This window comes from Crinia signifera, chromosome 3, assembly GCF_055691185.1.
Source record: "Crinia signifera chromosome 3, ASM5569118v1, whole genome shotgun sequence".
Taxonomy (NCBI): Eukaryota; Metazoa; Chordata; class Amphibia; order Anura; family Myobatrachidae; genus Crinia; species Crinia signifera.
The window spans coordinates 147,023,192-147,041,725 of record NC_139219.1 but is presented as its reverse complement, the minus strand read 5'-3'; the positions used below and the strand labels follow the sequence as shown (position 1 = coordinate 147,041,725).

The 18,534-nt window shown below is 43.7% G+C and overlaps 1 protein-coding gene and 2 pseudogenes across 3 annotated transcripts in view; 2 read left to right on the top strand and 1 right to left on the bottom strand.

Annotated features, from left to right (window-relative positions):
• Positions 1–18,534, bottom strand: part of TRMT11 (tRNA methyltransferase 11) — a 96,218-nt gene that overhangs the window by 49,515 nt on the left and 28,169 nt on the right. For all 3 annotated transcript variants that reach the window (XM_083176693.1, XM_083176691.1, XM_083176692.1), the window contains 3 exons: positions 10,198–10,278; positions 8,833–8,997; positions 7,671–7,740 (listed from right to left, as the gene is read on the bottom strand). In XM_083176693.1, the coding sequence (XP_083032819.1) occupies positions 7,671–7,740; positions 8,833–8,997; positions 10,198–10,278 (316 nt within the window). The remainder of the gene's footprint in view (positions 1–7,670; positions 7,741–8,832; positions 8,998–10,197; positions 10,279–18,534) is intronic.
• LOC146065127 (5S ribosomal RNA) lies at positions 15,709–15,827 on the top strand (annotated as a pseudogene).
• On the top strand, positions 17,128–17,245 carry LOC146065088 (5S ribosomal RNA; annotated as a pseudogene).

The window sequence follows — 18,534 nt, the reverse complement described above, 5'->3', positions numbered from 1 at the left end:
TTTATTCTCCCACCATGCCCTAGTGGATGGTAGGACATGAAATACCGCCTGTCTGCACAAGTAGATCTTTTGACTGTCGACCTTCCCCATGTTGGCCTAATGCTTGTGTCGACCTAATGACCTATCGACCTTCAGTCACGTCGACCCAATGCTTGTAGACCTAGTGACCATATCCCGCTGTGGAGATGTGGACTGTGGCTAGCGCTATGACAGTAATAGCTACCGCTGCCTTTGACCTCCTCAATCTCCCTCCTTTCTTTGAATACATAAAAAAAAAAAAATGTATAAATCATGATTCAAATTTTTCTTTAAATTGTTTGTAGTTCTGTGGTGGGCCCCCACAGTTGTAGGAGCCCTTGGTGGAAACAATGTTTAAGGGATATGGACAAAGTCCCAGAATCAGAGTACATGGGGCCCCAAGTATGATATGAACTCAAGGCCCGCGCCCACACTGATCAAATTGCACAGATAGATATATATATGTTGTTTAACAGGGCATCCTCCGACAAGTCTTCATGCAGTTTAAACAGCATATATATTCCAAAATAGTGTCACATTCTACAGTATAACCAAATCGGATATTTTGGTATAATGATTTATCTTTATTACGGCTTATCCTTCATCATTAATAGCAAAACAACAAATGATCTTTCAGCATAACAAAGTCCTATCCATAATAATTACTAAAACTACCTGTTTAACTAGTTTAATCAAACTGCTCACCACCATTGCCTGGGTTGTTGCTATTGTGACAAACATCAGAGTGCAGCCAAACTCCTCTGATATATATCCCACTGGTGGGCATGTTCCACCTACATCTAACCCCCAATCACATGGTCGGCTATTAACATACACCGTATACTTTCAGCAAATGCGTTCCACCATTGAATCACATGGGGAACGCATACCCAATGAGACTCACTACTACCACCATCTATCTAGGGCAAATATCCAGACCTACAGGACATAAAATAAAACTATTCTATTGGTTAATACAGTAAATACCCACACCGGCTTGTCCATGGCTTCACAGCGGTATTCCATGTGGCTTGATGACATCACAGGTCTCAAGAGGTTTGGCATCAACATCACAAGCTGTAAATAAAGAATGTGACTGGGATACTGCAGAAAATTGGCTCCATGGGCAGTCGCAATGTGGGTATTTGGTGTGGTGTTTTTTTTCTATGCATTATAAACATTGAAATGTCGGTTCACAAAAAAAAATAAAAACATACAATAGGGCGCCTTAGTCAGAATGTTCCTAAATAGTACTGCACTTAAAATTATAATCTTAATTTGTATAAGGGGAAGCGGGACCATTTGTCTACAGCAAAAAGATAGACAACCATTAGGTCGACACCATTAGTTCGACAATCCAAAAGGTCGACATGGGGTTTTTCACTGTTTTTTGATCCGACATGGACACAGTTTGAAGTGAACAGCAGCACCTCGCATCGCTCGCAATGCTTCGGGCATGGTGCCTCGCTGCGCTCAGCACACTATTTTATTCTCTCACCTCGCCCTAGTTGATGGTAGGGCATGAAATACCGCCTGTCGTCACATATCGGCTCAAAAAAACGTGGAAAACCCCATGTCGACCTTTTGACTGTTTACGTAGACACTGTCGACCTAATGGCAGTGTCAACCTTTTTGCATGTCAACCTTTCTGCAAGTTGAACTAATGGTGTCGACCTTTTTGATGTAGACAAATAGTCCAGATACTGTATAAGGCTGCTGCTTCCAGGACTAAAAGGTGTGTACACACGGGGGCGATATTGGCTGAAATCGCTGTTAATATGGTCGCTAACCAACCATATTGCCAGTGATTTGAAGTGCCAGTGTGTACTCCCTTAATGGTTGCTGCGACCAGTGGCTTCCCCCGGCGCTGACCAGGAGGTCAGCGCCAGGGAGGACAGCAGCAGAAGGATTCCCTTGCTGCTCCCCCCGCCCTGTGACGCAGCTCCCTCCCTACTCCCTTCCAAGTGACAGCAGCAGCGTCTGCTGCTCCCCCCGCCCTGTGACACTGCTCCCTCCCTCCTCCCTTCCAAGTGACAGCGGCTGCTGCTCCCCCTGTGCCGCTGCTCCCTCCCTCCTGCCTTCGGGTCTCCCTCCCCCCATAGCAGTGTCTCTTTTTCATCGCTGATGAAAAGGAGACACTGAGCAATATGATTGCTGGCGATATATTGCTAGCAATATATCGCCAGCAATCATATCGCCCCGCTTTTACACACCATAAGGTACTTCATATAATTAGATATACATAAAAAAACAGAAGATGCACTGAGTGGACAAAATTAAATTTATATATCATCTATTTATTTACAAAAAATTATGTATTGCCTGCCTAACATAAGCTGTAATATTACCTATCATAAAAACAATTCAAAATATAACTAAAACCATAATGCACACAAAAACACCAATAAAAATTGCCAATTTATACTTGAAGCCGCATCTGCCGCAGCAGATATAATGAATACTAGCGTATAATTGTTTTTCCACTCATTGACATATCATGCATATGCACGCTTACTAATTTGCAGAAGGAATTACTGATTGTTTGGGGACCGTTCCACCTGCAGTGTCCCACGGCAGGGGTGCAGGTGGGATTACTCCCTGTCACCCGCTGAGCACAGTCTATTCCTGCAGCAAGGGGGCGCTCTGGGGGCATGGCCAGAGGCTCTGTGAGCTTCTAGCCAGGCCCCTAGCCCCTGTGGCTGCAGGAATAGACGCTGTGCTCAGCGGGTGACAGGGAGTAATCCCACCCGCACCCATGCCGTGGGACACTGCAAGTGGGATGGTCCCCAAACAACGGTAATTCCTGCGGAAAGTGGGACGGCTCAGAGGTATGGTGTTGGTGGCCAGCAATTATGGGGAAGCGCACATTAGCACTCACCACTCATTGGGCCTTATTCTGCTTGGTACGGTGGGACCGTATACGGGCGGATCGGTTTTTTTTTTCATCTGCACATGCGTAGCTTTCGCTATGCGCATGTGCGGCGACCTCACACCGCTCACTATGTGAAGGGTATGCCACCCTGCACGGACGTACGCTCACTCTCACGATCAGTGACACATGCTGAGTTTTCCATTGAAAAAAGACGAGACCCGTCCATGCACTGTGGCGTATGCTCCGATATACGCAAGATGTCGGTGTGAAAACACGAGACCCATCCGTATACGGTGGCGTACGCTCTGATGTAAGCCAGTTAATTGTGTCTAAGAGGAGACCTGTCCGTATACGGCGGCGTACACTCAAGTGTGCGCCACACCCCATTGTTGGTGTTTGTGACCGGACTAACGTTCATCGTCCGCATACGGGAAATGTACAGTGAAACGGACCGTACGTACGTTGCACCGACCGAACCAGAATAAGGCCCATTGTCAGGCTTTAAACACTGGCTGGCTTTTGCACTGAAACAGCTCAAACGGCAAAACTGAGCTGAAAATCCCCCAGTGTATGGGCCTTAAGATCCATAATGCTATTAATTTTCCATAACTTTCCACCTCCCTGCAACAACAGCTCTCACTAATTTCTACATTTACCTCTCCTGACTGCTGTTTCCCACCTCTACCAGACTCTTGAAACAGCCCTTGATGAAGTGGCTCCAGCTACCTACTATTCCCCACGTAGGCTTAGATGCCAATCGTGGCACTCCAAAACAACTACGAAATCAGTCACGTAAAGTAGAACGCCAATGGCGTAAATCTCATAATATGACTTATTTCCTCACATATAAGACTAGTTACCACGCCTACTGCAATGCTTTGGACACAGCCAAACAAACATTCTACCAATCGCTCTTCTCTTCTCATGCCACCAACCCTAAGCAACTTTTTAACACCTTTAAATCTCTTCTGTACCCTCCCCCTCCTCCCCCACTGGCTACCATCAGTGCACAAGAACTTGCCTCCTACTGTAAGGACAAGATTGAGAACATCCGAGATGAAATGGTATGTTCCACAACCTCTAACCCTCTTTCTTCCCCACCTGAACCCTCTGGCACTTTCTCTTCGTTTGAGCCCACAAATGAAAAAGTATCCGCACTCTTCTTATCCTCCTACTCTACTACCTGTCCTCTTGATCCTATACCTGCACAAGTCATTAAAAATCTATCTCCTGTGCTTATTCCAACCTTAACTAAAAGCTGCAATCTCTCTCTTGCTACTGGTACTTTTCCGTCTCTGCTCAAACATGCAGTGATTACTCCAATTCTGAAAAAACACAATTCTGACCCTAACTCTCTCTCTCTCTAACTATCATCCTATCTCTCAGCTCCCATGCCTCTCCAAGCTACTCGAGAGACTTGTCTACTCTCGCCTCACAAACTTTCTTAACTCTAACACCCTATTAAACCCGCTTCAGTCAGGCTTTCGCTCCCAACACTCCACTGAGACTGACTGACTAAAGTGGTGAATGATCTGGTAACTGCTAAGTCTAAAGGCCATTACTCACTGCTTATTGGTCTAGATCTTTCTACTGCGTTTGACACTGTGGATCACACTCTCCTTTTACAAACACTACACTCCCTAGGTCTTAATGATACAGCCATTTCCTGGTACACATCTTACCTATCTGATCACTCTTTCACTGTTCGCTTCTCTGACTCTACTTCCTCTTCACTACCTCTGTCAGTCAGAGTTCCGCAAGGCTCAGTCTTAGGTCCTATGCTTTTCTCAATCTATACCTCCTCACTTGGCAAACTAATCAGCTCTTTCGGATTTCAGTATCACTTATATGGGGATGATACTCAAATCCATCTATGAACCCCAGAGTTGTCACCAGTGGTTTTGGGCCGAGTCTCTGAATGTCTCTGTGCCATCTCATTTTAAATGTCTTCTCGCCAACTCAAATTCAATATTTCCAAAACAGAATTACTTATATTCCCGCCAACTAAGAACAGTTACCATCAGGGCTGTGGAGTCGGTAGATAAATGGTCCGACCCCGACTCCTCGTACGTCTGCCCCCGACTCCGACTCCTCTGTATTAATATGCGAATGTATTTGATACATTCCTTGAAGGAAAGAAAGGCAACATACATATTATTACTACAGAAACTAGAGGCTGGGAAGCCAACAGTCTACTGTATTGAACAGTTTAAGCAAAGGACAAACACAATGTTTGTCCGCTGGTTTGCTTGCTCGTCACCGTTCAATTCACGGACACAAGGAACGATTTCTTTACCGAATCGTTACTGGCGATGAAAAATGGTGCCTGTACATCAATATGAACCAGCGTAAGGAATGGCTTAGCCAAGGTAAACAAACAACCCCGCGCATGAAACAAGATCTTCATCCACGTAAAAAGATGTTGTGCGTATGGTGGGAGAGCTTGGTTGAATGAATTTTTCGAGTCTATACCAGGTGATTTCTACCAAGGAGGTATTGAAAACCTTATTGAACGTTGGAAATAAGTTGTAAACTACAAGGGAGAATACATTTAGAAGTATTGGTGCTCCGAATTGTGCGTTGCGTGCCATATAGTGAAGCACATGAAAAGCATGCTTTTTCACGGTCACTTAACGTGTTCATTTTGTGGTTACGTGAGGCACTGCATGCATTGGTCTTTATTCTTACAGTAGAGAAGTCATTAATTATAATTTTCGGAGTTGGAGTCAGTGCATTGTTTGCCGACTCCGACCCCAGGTACTCGAAATTTGCTCCGACTCCACAGCCCTGGTTACCATCCTGATATCTCCATCACTGTTGACAATTTGACAATTTACCCTACCCCACAAGCTCGTTGCTTAGGGGTCATCCTCGACTGTGACCTGTCCTTTCTTCCCCACATTCAATCTGTCTCCAAATCATGTTACATGCATCTAAAAAACATATCCAAAATACGACCGAATCTCACACAAGACACTACTAAATCTCTTATACATGCACTCATTATATCCCGCATTGATTATTGCAATAGTCTCCTAACTGGTCTTCCCAAGAACAGACTCTCACCACTACAATCCCTTTTAAATGCTGCTGCTAGGCTGATCTTCCTTGCAAGATGCTCATCGTCTGCTGATCTGCTCTGCCAGTCCCTCCATTGGTGAGGCACTTATGTATTATATAGCTTCCCTTCTGGGCTTGGAACTTGGTGGGACTGCTATGCTATTACTGGTGCCTGTCCTTGTGTTTCCCTCCTATATCCCTATAGATCAGTGGTAGCCAACCCTAGCCCTTGAGAGCTACCAACAGTTCACATTTTCCAGACAACCTAGCTGCTCCACAGCTGCACTCATTAATCACTGACACATTTTAAAAGATCCACAGATGGAGCTAATTAGCTCACTTGTAATTCTGTGAGGAGACCTGCAAAACATGCACTGTTGGTAGCTCTCGAGGACTAGGGTTGGCTACCCCAGCTATAGATTGTAAGCTTGCAGCAGGGCCCTCTAACCTCCAAGTCTGTCTGTTGTTACCCAGTTTGTTTTATCACTGTCTACTATTGTAAAGCGCAATGGAATCTGCTGCGCTATATAAGAAACTGTAAATAAATAAATAAATAAATAATCAAGGAGGTAGCTATTTCCAGGCACAATACTCAAAGGAAACCAAAATCATCACTGGGGTACTTTATAATTGATTTGCAAAGGCATTTGCTCCTATTGTAGTAATATGATACAGTAAGCTGCAGTCTGCTGAATATTGGTTCAGCACACAGAATACCGGAGCCGATGCCTTAAACACACTTAAATTGATAAAAAAAAAAAAAAAAACCTTTTATATGCTGAAAAACTTTAGATAAAATATTTTGTTATTTTCACGTATATTATTTTGCCCACTACAGCAGAGGCTTGTTTATATATAGTATTAGTTTTAAAAAGTAAAATGGTAACACAGTTGTTTTAGGCGAATACCCCTTTCATACTGCAGCTCTTAACCGCTATATTGACGATTTTTTAGCCTTTTAAAACGGTTAGAGCTGCAGGGTGAAAGCACCAGTCTGTATTTGCCAGTTACAAATAACCGGTATTTGCAAACGGGTAAAAAGCAGAGTCCTACACGGTACACGGACATTTTTTATGCAGTGTGCACGGATCTGAATCGGTATTTAGGACTCAGGCAGCAGTGAGCACTAAGCTGATCCTGCTCTGTGCATATATAATGAGCTGGACCCAGCGCAGTGAATATTTAATGAGTGGGACCCACTAATTATATATGTGCATATGTAATTAGTGGGACCAGAATATGTGCATATGTAATGAGCGGGTCCCGCTCACTAAATATGCACTGCGCTGTCTCATAGCTACTCTCTGTCCTGTTCTCCTCCAGCTGCTTTCACACCGCAAACCTGCTTGAGACCCGGTATTTACGTGTGGTGTGAAAGGGGTTTTACTTGCTCTGACCCATTTTAAGAAACGTTTTAAATACCGGGTCTAAGCAGGTTTTGCGGTGTGAAAGCAAAATAAATCTTATTCTATTGCACATGGTTGCAGTTTTCCATGAAAGGGTAATTGTAAATGAAGTCAAATGGTTAACTAGTCCGCAATGAATTAATCACAGCATAGGTGCATTTTTTAATAGATAAATGAAGTAACCTGTTTCTGGCATTCGTTAGGCAATCATTACTACAGAAAATGTGGTCATTTTGTAACTAGCACCCTTATCAACAATGCAAATACCCCACGTGAAAGCTCGTACACAGGTATAGATACAGAAAGTAACTTACAACTGCTCCGTCTTCAGGATTTCTTTCTGTGTACCAGTCTTTCTAGTTGACTCTCGAATGCCATAAGGGGCTACATAACGACAAAAAAAATTATGGTTATCCTGGCAATAGTATGTAAATGGTTTCATTCTGCTAAAAGGACTCCTTTTCTTTTTCCTGATCGGAAGGCAGGTATTATTTTTGATTTTCTGTCAGTTTGTGAAGACAAGGTCATGACTGGGATAGAAATCAGCCCCCACCAGACACAGGTTTTCCAACTGGTGAACAGCCCCAGCTGTTATACAGACTTATCCATGTTATTTCTCCCACCAGCACCATTTAATACTTGTGACTTCATCAGATAAACACGTCATCCGCCACAGACATACTGTAGCTTGGCTCATAACAGGTGTGCACACAACTCATTTGTATAGATTTGGATAGACTGACGTCTAGATTGTTTTACAGGAACATATGGTTATGCGCTTAACTGTGTGACACCTTTATATTTCTAATAAAAATATTACTTGCTATTCAAGCGCACAATACAATATTTTATGATGACTGTTCTTAACACCAATACTTGGCTGACAGTACTAGGAAAACTTTGTTTTCTTCCATTTACAGTACATTATCCATTACAGGACCAAGGGTATAAATGAAGGCCTGAGCTCTGATGTCCTGCAGCTGTTGTCAGGTTAAAAAAAAAAAAACCTTCATTTCTTTATTTTTTTTAACACTCAGCATAACTTTGAGCCGGCAAAAAATAATAAATACAGGGAACAAAATGTGCAGGGGTCCCCAATTTTTTAAGAACTAGAAACCAACTCTTAGAGCCATTGGCAGTTCTTAAAACCGAGGCTTGGGTCCCCCCGCCTTTTTAGAACCACTACCGGGCTTCACTAGCAGAGGAGTAATTACACAGCAAGGGGACACATTTAACAGTGTCCCCTGGTCAAAGCATTAATCCAACCTAATGAGTCGCGGTCTGCCTAAGCCGGGTATTCCTGGTGAAGTGGGGACCCCAAATATTTATTTTACAAGTAGACTATAGTTACTTACAGGCCCATAATGCCCTGCACTTGTGGTTCTTCAAGTACCAATATGCTGGGGAAGCTTGCTGGGACATGTATTCCTCTTATAAAAACATTATTATTTAATTCTTAACATCTTATTAGCTTACGGTCTGTTATGATAGCATCGAATAGTGGTGCTTTTCTCCAGATTGGTTTTGAGGCATCAGACACCAGGACATCGAGGTAGTGTTTCTCCAATCCATACTGACGCAAATTGGCACGAATATTCTCATCAGGCCCCCTCCACTTCTGGTTCATCCTGGTTGCTTTACCTGGTGCACAAAAGGACACTTAAAAAACATATAGAGGTGATATTGCAGGAAAAGGAGGAATCAAAACTGAAATAGGCAGTACGGATGGTGTAATGGTTAGCATTGCTACCTCACAGTGCTGAGGTCATGCGTTTGATTCCCACCATGGCCCTAACTGTGCAGAGTTTGTATATTCTCCCCATACTTGCGTGGGTTTCCTCCGGGTACTCTTGTTTCCTCCAACAATCCAGAAATTTACTGGTAGGCTAATTGCCGCCCAACAAAATTAACCCTAGAATGTCTGTGTGTGCCTGTACGTGTGGTAGGGAATATAGATTGTAAGCTCCACTGGGGACAGGGACTGATGTGAATGTTCAAATATTCTCTGTAAAGCGAAGCGTAATATGTATGCGCTATATATGAAACGGTTAATAAATAAATAATAAAGGAGCAACCTAACAGCTGCAGCTAGGGAACAGAAGTGAATCAACCTGTTTTCCAGGACCAGTTGTACAAAATTAGCTATGTTGTGTTAGTACCAGTTTTGCATGAATCATACATCCCAGTTCTTAAATGCTTTAATGTAATAAATGTTTCCAGCAAGCGGTTGCATAGTTCTGGTAATTATTGAGTACGGTTCATGACAAACACTTAAGAATGAAAATTGTACAGAACAGAAGATTTTTTTTCTTTTCATGCATTAAACAATGGAAGTGATTATTTACTGTAAGCCTCATCCAGGATTCAAGTGTTCAACAATGTCATTCAGCCTCTTATTTAGAGGTAAAAAAGAGAAAGTGGCCTAAATCTGTCACAAACACAACAACTCTGTATTAGTTTACAACTACTGTATGGGGGGCATTCAATCCTGGATTCTGACTGTCGGAATGTTCCTACAGTTATTGCCCCGTTTTCGCCTGACTCGACAGTTTTCAATGTTCCGCCTGTCGAGTGTCAAAAATGGCGTGGATTGTCGCGATCCAGTCGCAAATGCGACAATACACAGCCGTTTTGATAAATCGGATCAGACTTTTTTAAAAAGTCGGATCCGTTTTGTCGGGTAGGTGCCCACCGCTATTTACCCTGTCGGAAATAGTGACGGGTTAAATATCCCCACCCCCCTTAGTATTTCAGGAAGCTACAAGACATCAATAGCATAATTGGTCTAAAAACAGTCAAAAGGCTGCTAGTTATAGCCATAAATAGACATCCGTCACTCACCCCGACCATGGACTGTGTTGTAATCAATTTCAGTGCCACACACATAAGCCCCAAAGTGTGCACAGGGTACCAAGAGGCCACCTGTAGGAGAGAACACTCCAAAGTCACTACATGCTGCCAGTTCCCTGCCAACTGTTTAAGGTAACTCATTTGTGTGTCAGTATACTGTATGACAAAGACTGTATGCTACCACCAATTTTTCAAAAACATCAGTACAGAAAACTTCTAAAAGACAAATATCTGCACATGAAACCCAGAATAATAAATCATTCAATGCTTTAATAGGCAGCGTGTTTCCCAAAGTATCAATCATTCCATTCTATTCATTTCAAGGTGAAGGGAATAAAAATGTACAAACATTTTAACAACAACATATACAGAAATAGGCTATTATTGCTATTTTTATTTAATGGCGCCACAAGGATTCTGCTGAGCCTAACAAAGTACATAAGTAAATGGGAAAGAAGAAAGCAATGACTTACGGGGCCTAAACACACTAGATTGCTTAGAGAATGCACCCACATCACCCTGTGTGTAGAGGCACAGCGAAAGTATGCGCTGCTATCATCCTGGCAATTAATATCCAGCAGGCTGGCTAGATCTACAATCGCCAGTGTCAGGGCCAGTGTTCACAACGGAGACCACTGGCCCTAACAGATCGCTCAGCGGTACATCAATGTGCAGCGCCTTGTGCTGAGCTATCTAGCATCACTCAGAATGCTCAGCTCCCTGTGTGTAGGCCCCCTTACAGTACAAGACAATGTAGGACAAGCACATGGTATATAAACATAGCTACAAAAGGGGACAAGACATATAAATAGTGATCAGGAAGGCAGAAATCAAGGTATTGGTGCCATTGTAGGGAATATGGGGTAGAAAATAGTTTGATAAAGGAAAAGTACATTGCTAGTTTCCTTTGCAACCTGTATTGGTCATTGGGGCTGGAAATGGGTAAAATATAAATAAAATACTTTTACAGAAGCATATATTTAGGTCAAATGAATATTATACAGTATATGGATAACATTTTACATAAATTTGTACTAGATGAACTGCAAAATTCTATGAATTCTACAAATAAAAAGTATATACTTATGCTCCCTTTCACATCAGCCTAAATTCCTGGATTGGTGTGAAAGGATCCCGGACATATGGAGCAGGGCTGCTCCCGGGTTCAACCTAGGGTTCTGGCCGGTGTAAAAGGGGTACTCACCCAGGTGCCCGGTCCTCGGTGCGTACGGTCAGGCCGGGGATCCACACAGGCGGCGGGCGCAACGACAGGACAAGCAGTGGGTAAAGAGGACGCAGCTCTCCGGCACCCCACTGCAGTCGGATAGCTGCATCATCTGCACCCGCCGTTTGACCCGTCATCTGCGCCCACCACCTGTGTGGATCCCCGGCCTGGGGCAACCCATGGTGAGTACTGTCCACCGCCAGCCCACCTCATGCCCGCTTCCTGAGTCCTGCCCACCTCTTGCCCGTCCCCTCCCCACAGCAGAAAATGCAGGAACTTTTCTGGTGAGAGAGGCCAACCCGGGAATGCCCCGGCATGATCCCTGAGCCGTATTCCCGGATGGGTCCTTGCATTTTCTGGTGTGAAAGAGGTATTAGGGGCATATTCTATTAGGTGTGATTATACCAAACATTTTTGGCATTTAAATGAATACCTTTTATTTTTTTTATTTTTTTTTTAATACCTCAAGAGCAAGTCTAATTTTTTCTTAAATCAGGAGATGTTGGGGGTAAATGTACACCCAGCTTCCTAAATGAAAAATGATGTTGCCCATTCTGAATCTGTGTATTATTTTCTAGGATGCAACAGAGAAATGATAGACAGAATTTGATTTGTTGCACCTTTAATTTTTAAGTTTTAATAAATTGACCCAATAGTTTCTTCTGTTCAATGTTTGTGGCAATTAAAAATTGGACTTTAAGAATATGTTGGGATCTTCCTCTCCACTAGACACTCCTCACTGCATTTGCTTCTCCTTACAGTCACTTGGAAGTTCCTTTTATTTCATCCAGTCTTCAAATCCACTGCTCACTTCACAAATACAAAAAGGGAGGCCCACCCACATTAACTCATAACATTGTCTCTGTGATTAATACATAAGGACGTAGGCGCTGACAAACATGTTTATACATATTTTTGTATAGGGAAATAAAAGGATATAATGAGCTGATGAGGGCAACACTTGAAAGATGGGCAGACAGTTAAGTGTAAACTTCCCCAGATTTAGCTTTCATTTGTCACAAACTGTAAAACTGCATATCCGAAAAAGTACTTTCTAACGCACCTAAATAAATATACAGGATGAGTCCCCATATCCAAAATCCAAAGTTTTATGAACGCTATATAGTGACACTGTTGCTTTCTGGTGGTTCAATGCATACAAACTTTGGTGCATGCACAAAATAATGTATAAAATGACCTTCAGGCTGTGTGTGTAAGGCAGTGGTACCAAAACTGTGGGCTTAGGCACCCTGGGTGCCGCAAGGCTCTTGCAGGTTGGTGGTACAGGACTAAATTTAATTATTTATGGTCCAGGTTCGGGGCTGACAATCATACAACCTGGGACAAGCAGAAGCACAAATGTCCACTACCACACTGTACCTCAATTTTATAAAGTTTGGGAGCCACAGGTATAGGCTATATATGGAACATAAATGCATTGAGTCCCATCCCCAATATCACTCATTATGTTATGTAAATAGTCCAAAATACTTCTGGGTGCCAAGCATTTCAGATATGGGAGAGCCAACCAGTATAGCCAAAATGTATGGCCAACTTGGCAATCGACACATAAAATGTTTTTCTCTATGGATACAAACAAATATGAAGCTTAGGAATGACCTTTGAAAAAGTTAACAACATTAAATGGCTGTGCCTATATTACCCAGATGCGGATTTTCCACAAGGCAACCTAGGAGCCTGCCTAGGGTCCAGCAAAAATATCCTGGACATTCAAAACGTTCCCAGAGGAGCACTGCAAGAAGTTATGACATCACATAGACCTGCCCACACTCCCAAAGTCGCTTTGATCAGATAAAAACTATTTGGACACATAAAATGGTTTCATCCACTGTATGTGGACAGTCAGTTTATGTTAAATGTGACACGGCCTACTTCCAAAAGACCTAGAGCCCGATTCAGATTGGTACGCAATGCCGATGTTCATGCAGCTGAGCATATAGCAGCAGTCTCTGCACGCGCCAAGGTACTCTATGGATGCTGCCTGCAATCAGCAGCAAAAATATAGTGCTATGGATTGAGGTTTGAGGGCCCCAAACCAGTATCTTGCCTAGGGCCCCATGAGGTATAAATATTCCTCTGATATTTCCTATTCAAAATAGCTGAACATAAATACATTTTGGCCCAAATTTCTTGAAACATGGGAAAACCTTGTGTAACATGAAATTTCTTAGTGTGACCAGGGCTTTATAGGCCATTAGATCTTAGATCAATTATGGCAATTGTTTTCTGAATAGTTCATGGCAGCTTTCAGAACTTGCTTACTGCGAGGGTATTAAAAAGAAAACGTTGCAGTTGCATTTAACATTTGGCTCATGAATCTTCTAACAAATCCTATACAAGATTGCCCTCTTGTGGTCAACAGTAAACCTCCCAATGCTATGCAGTTTCATTTGAAACTCATTTAAAAATAAAATACACGTTAGAAGCAATGTACGCTTGGTGGCATTTTAGTTACAAATACATTCTACAGCTTTTCTGAGAATATAGAAAACAGCTGAAAAACCTTATTAGCCGGAGTCAGTTGTTTTGTAATGTACTTATGTTTATGGGCAAATTGTTTAAAGCCCATTAGTAACATATACAGCAATGGTTCCCAACCTTTTTTTCTCTCCCGTACCCCTTGATTAGGTTTTTCACTTATGAGTACCCCTCCTCTCAATTTGAAATATCAACAGTGCATATGAGTGGAGTGGAAGTGAGCAGTATGTGTATCCATATGCGTGTCCTTATATTAATCAGTATCAGCTTTATTGGCCAGGTAGACTTACATATACTAGGAATTAGATTTGAATTGCTGTGCAATAGCCAGGTTGGGAACAAGCAAAACATTGACAGTACAGATATACATTAGACATATCGCGATGAGGGACAAGACACGGGGGACATATTTACTGGGCTGTACAGCACCCAGGCAGCCATTCAGCGGCACCACTTGGTGATTGCAACAGCCAGATAGGTAGACAGTATAACAGTACAGATATACACTAGATGTATCCTGAGGAGGGACATGGACATGGGGAACATATATTTACTGGGCTGTACAGCACCTAGGCAGCCTTTTAATGGTGCCACTTGGCAATTGCAACATCCAGATAGGAAGCAGTAAAACCGTACAGATATAGAACAGGACAGGGAAGACACTGGGTACGTATTTGGCTAGTGGCACAGATCCTAGGCAGCCATCAGCGGCACCATCTTGACGTTCCTACTCACAGGGCAGCAGTGGAGGGGCCAACAGTGGAGGGCCATCTCCCCTTCAGCACACTACAGGAGTCAGCTTGGATGGATCCAAAGGCTGTCCTGTTGAGGGGGTTTTGGGGAGGGCTAGTGTGCCAGAGGTCCTTACTGGTGCCACGGCTGGAGGGGAGAGCCAGCGAGGGTGGTGGTGGTGGGGAAGGGAGAGGCCAGAGGGGAAGAGAGTCTGTGAGGCGGGCCTCAGCCGCCGTTGGGTTCGCCCAGAGCTGGAGCATTGGGTGGGGGCAGACAGGCTCCCGCAGACTGATGGAGCACAGCGGCCGGGGCCTGCAGGCAGCGTTGTCATAGCTGGGTGACCCTGTTGGACCCACCAGGGCATTCTCCCGTCGACCTCCTCTGCTGCGCTTCTCCTTCTCCCCCAGGGGTTGAGCATGGGAGCTTGGAGAAGATGCATAAAGGAGGAGTAGTTTGGGTCAGAATCGGGTCCCTCTGCGTCTGGCCGCTGGCTGTGTACAGTCTCTGGGATTCCCGCTAATGCCTGTTGGAATTAATGCCATGGCTTCCTCCACTAGTGTCAGCATGGGCAGATGATCGCCGATAGCTCCCAGTGGATTGCCGGTTAGGCAAAAGCATGAGGAGATTAAAAAACTGGAAGTGACCCACAGTGCTTCAACTCCACGGGAATGGGAGCCTTTTTCCACCATCAGGAGACTACTACTACTTCTGCCAATACCAATATTATTTTCAAGTACCCCCAACCAGTCAGCAGAGTACCCCAGATTAGGAACCGCTGCTTTAGATGAATGCATAGTAGAACACACAATAAATCTTGTTTTTTCCTTCAGCCTATGGTGGACCACTGGTACCATGGGATATTCTAGGTCCTCCAGACCTGGCACCAAGGAGTTAAACTTCTGAGAGTGCAGCTGGGCTGGCTTTCTTAATACCCTGCCCTGCCCCAGGCTAATCAGTTTTTTACTTGGTGCGTCAGGAACAGGCACATTTGTAGGAGTAGGGCTGTTTCAGCCCTGGTTTTAAACTTAATTTTTTCTTTTATTTCAACCTACAGCCATACCACACTGAATAGGCCCAATCTCATCCGAACTTGGCAGCTAAGCAGTGTTTGGCCTGGTTAGTACTTTTTTGGATGACCTCATGGGAACACCAGGTGCTGTAGGTTGCCTGCTGCAGGCGCTGTGCACTGCAACAGAAGGAAGCACGCTGTGCTGGGTCTCTGACCTCCATGGCCAGATGCCTCAGCATCTCCACAAGGCATCAGGGGAGCCGCTGCAGCGTCTGGAAGCTTCAGTCAGGTAAGCGGAGTCCCGGTGTGGGGCTCCGGGAAACCTATAGCGGCGACCACCGCTGGCGGAGGAGGCAACGCCGGCGGTCCCGGCAGCGGGGTCCGTTCTTTCAGTCTCCCCTCTAGGCCACCAGGGCTGACCTGTTGCAGGTCCTATATCCCTGGTTAGGCTCCGGGAGGGTTTTTTTTTTTTGAGCAGCCCATAGCTCCACCGCCAGCCCCAGTGCAGGTCCTTTGTTTCAAATTTCCTGCCTGGTTGACATCACTCCCGCCTCTCTCCTTCCTTCTGGTGCCTGTTTCATACAGGTGTGCCAGAATGTTAGTCAGACACTGCCTATCCTGCATGCTGCACGGAGGGAGACTTGAAGGAGAGACTGATGGCGCTGAGGGTTATGCCTCCCTGTCCTGCACTGTCCTGGTGTCAGGTTGTATATCCCCCTTCCTCACCTCATGGTGCTGGTTGTTGGGAGTAGCTGCCTATATAGGGGTTAATTTTTACCCTATTTTTTCTCACTAATTGAGGTTATCTGAGTTTTTATTTAGTATACTCTGTTACTTTACAGTTTATTACTACTGTGGTAGGCTCACAGAAGCAGATAACAGAGACACTTATCTTATGTTTGTGTCTCTTCCAATTAGTGTAGTGCCTGTCATTACCCACTGTCCTAATTAAGGGTGTGTGTGTGTGTGTGTGTGTGTGTGTGATTACCCACTGTCCTAATTAAGGGGGGTGTGTGTGTGTGTGTGTGTGTGTGTGTGTGTGTGTGTGTGTGTGTGTGTGATTTTTGTCTCCACAACCCTGTAGACCAGGGGTTCCCAATCTTTTTTGATTCACGGCACCCTAGAGAATCAGACTTTTTTTCACGGCACCCCTAGGTCAATTTTTTTTTATTTAGATTGGGTTTATAGTGGCAGTTATGTGGTAAAGGGCAGGATTTGCTTCTGTTGGTACACATTCTATGATTGCCAGCTACCAGCACTGGTTTTGCTCATAAATAATTAACCATTAATAATTTGAGTTGGTCCTAGACCACCAAGCCGCGGCACCCCTGCATGTGTCCCGAGGCACCCCAGGGAGCCACGGCACACAGTTTGGGAACCACTGCTGTAGACAGTTCCCTTCAGGGGCTTTCTGCCACAGGGCTCCAATTTTCTCCCTCTCCTCTCATTCTCCCAAACCTACAGCCATACCACACTGGATAGACCTAATTTCATCTGATCTTGGCAGCTGAGCAGTGTGGGGCCTGGTTATTACTGAGTGGGAGACCACATGTGCACACCAGGTGCTGTGGGTTAGGCATTATAGCAGAGGAGTGTAGAGCTGCCTGTCACAGCCTATGTCATGCACAGCTACCTCACCTCATGGTGATTAGTGTGACAGAGAGAGAGAGAGAGAGAGAGAGAGAGAGAGAGAGAGAGAGAGATACAGTAGAGGAAGGTTACTACTACCCAATACCAACACTGTCCTAGTGTCGGGGTACATGTCCCCTACCTCACCTCATGGTGTTTGGTAGCTGGGAACAGAGTGTTAGTTTCACTTTCTGTTTTCCAGACACTATCTAGGATTACTGCTCTAGAATGTGTTTTATTGCTTAAGATCAGAGGATCCGCGGGACGCACATCCGATCGATATCATCCGATGATCAATAGAAATCGGACGATTTTTCATCTTTTAAAAAAATATATATATTTTTTAACTTCTGCAACTTTTGGTATATATATATATATATATATATATATATATATATATATATATATATATATATATATATATATATATATATATATATATATATATCCTGACGATAGTGCCAATAAAAGAGCACTGAAACGTTGACCACCAGACACTGTACTGTCGTTTCTTTGATTTCAAGACCAGAGTGCCGCACCTTCATCTCTGTATACTTTGCTTCAACTCCGGTAAAGCAGTGAAGGCACCTGTGCAAGCTTATTGCAATCAAGCTGGGAGTGCCGGTCCCCCACCCAAGTTTTTATATATATATATATTTTTTTTTTAAAGAAGTGGACAGTAATAGTTATTTAGAATACTCCAGTTGCCATCTTGACTCCTGGAAAAATAACATACCCTATTCACAATTTTTACGTCTAAGACGAAATTGTACGAATATGGAAGTGTATGACAGACAAGCAGAAGTGTATATAAACAGATTCCGTGAACGTGGGTATCCCACTAGTCTGGTACAATCAGCTTGTTTGAGAGCAAAATCAACAAACAGGGAAGAGACTTTACTATATAAAGATAAGAAATCCCTGGAAGACACTGATAAATTAAATTGTTTGTTTGTTACCAAATATAATGACAGACAAAAGGAGATCAAAAATATTATGGAGAGAAACTGGCATATTCTAAAATTGGATCCGGTCCTAAGGGAACATATAGAGGATAAGCCTAAAATAATTTTTAAAAGAGCAAACACAGTGAAATCAATGGTGGCTAAAAGTCAACTAACTAATGTTGCTTCTAGTGAAATCCCGAAAAATATGCTGGATATCAAGGGATGTTTCCCATGTGGACGATGTAAGGTATGTCCACATATCGATAAAGGTGACAAGATCAGAGATA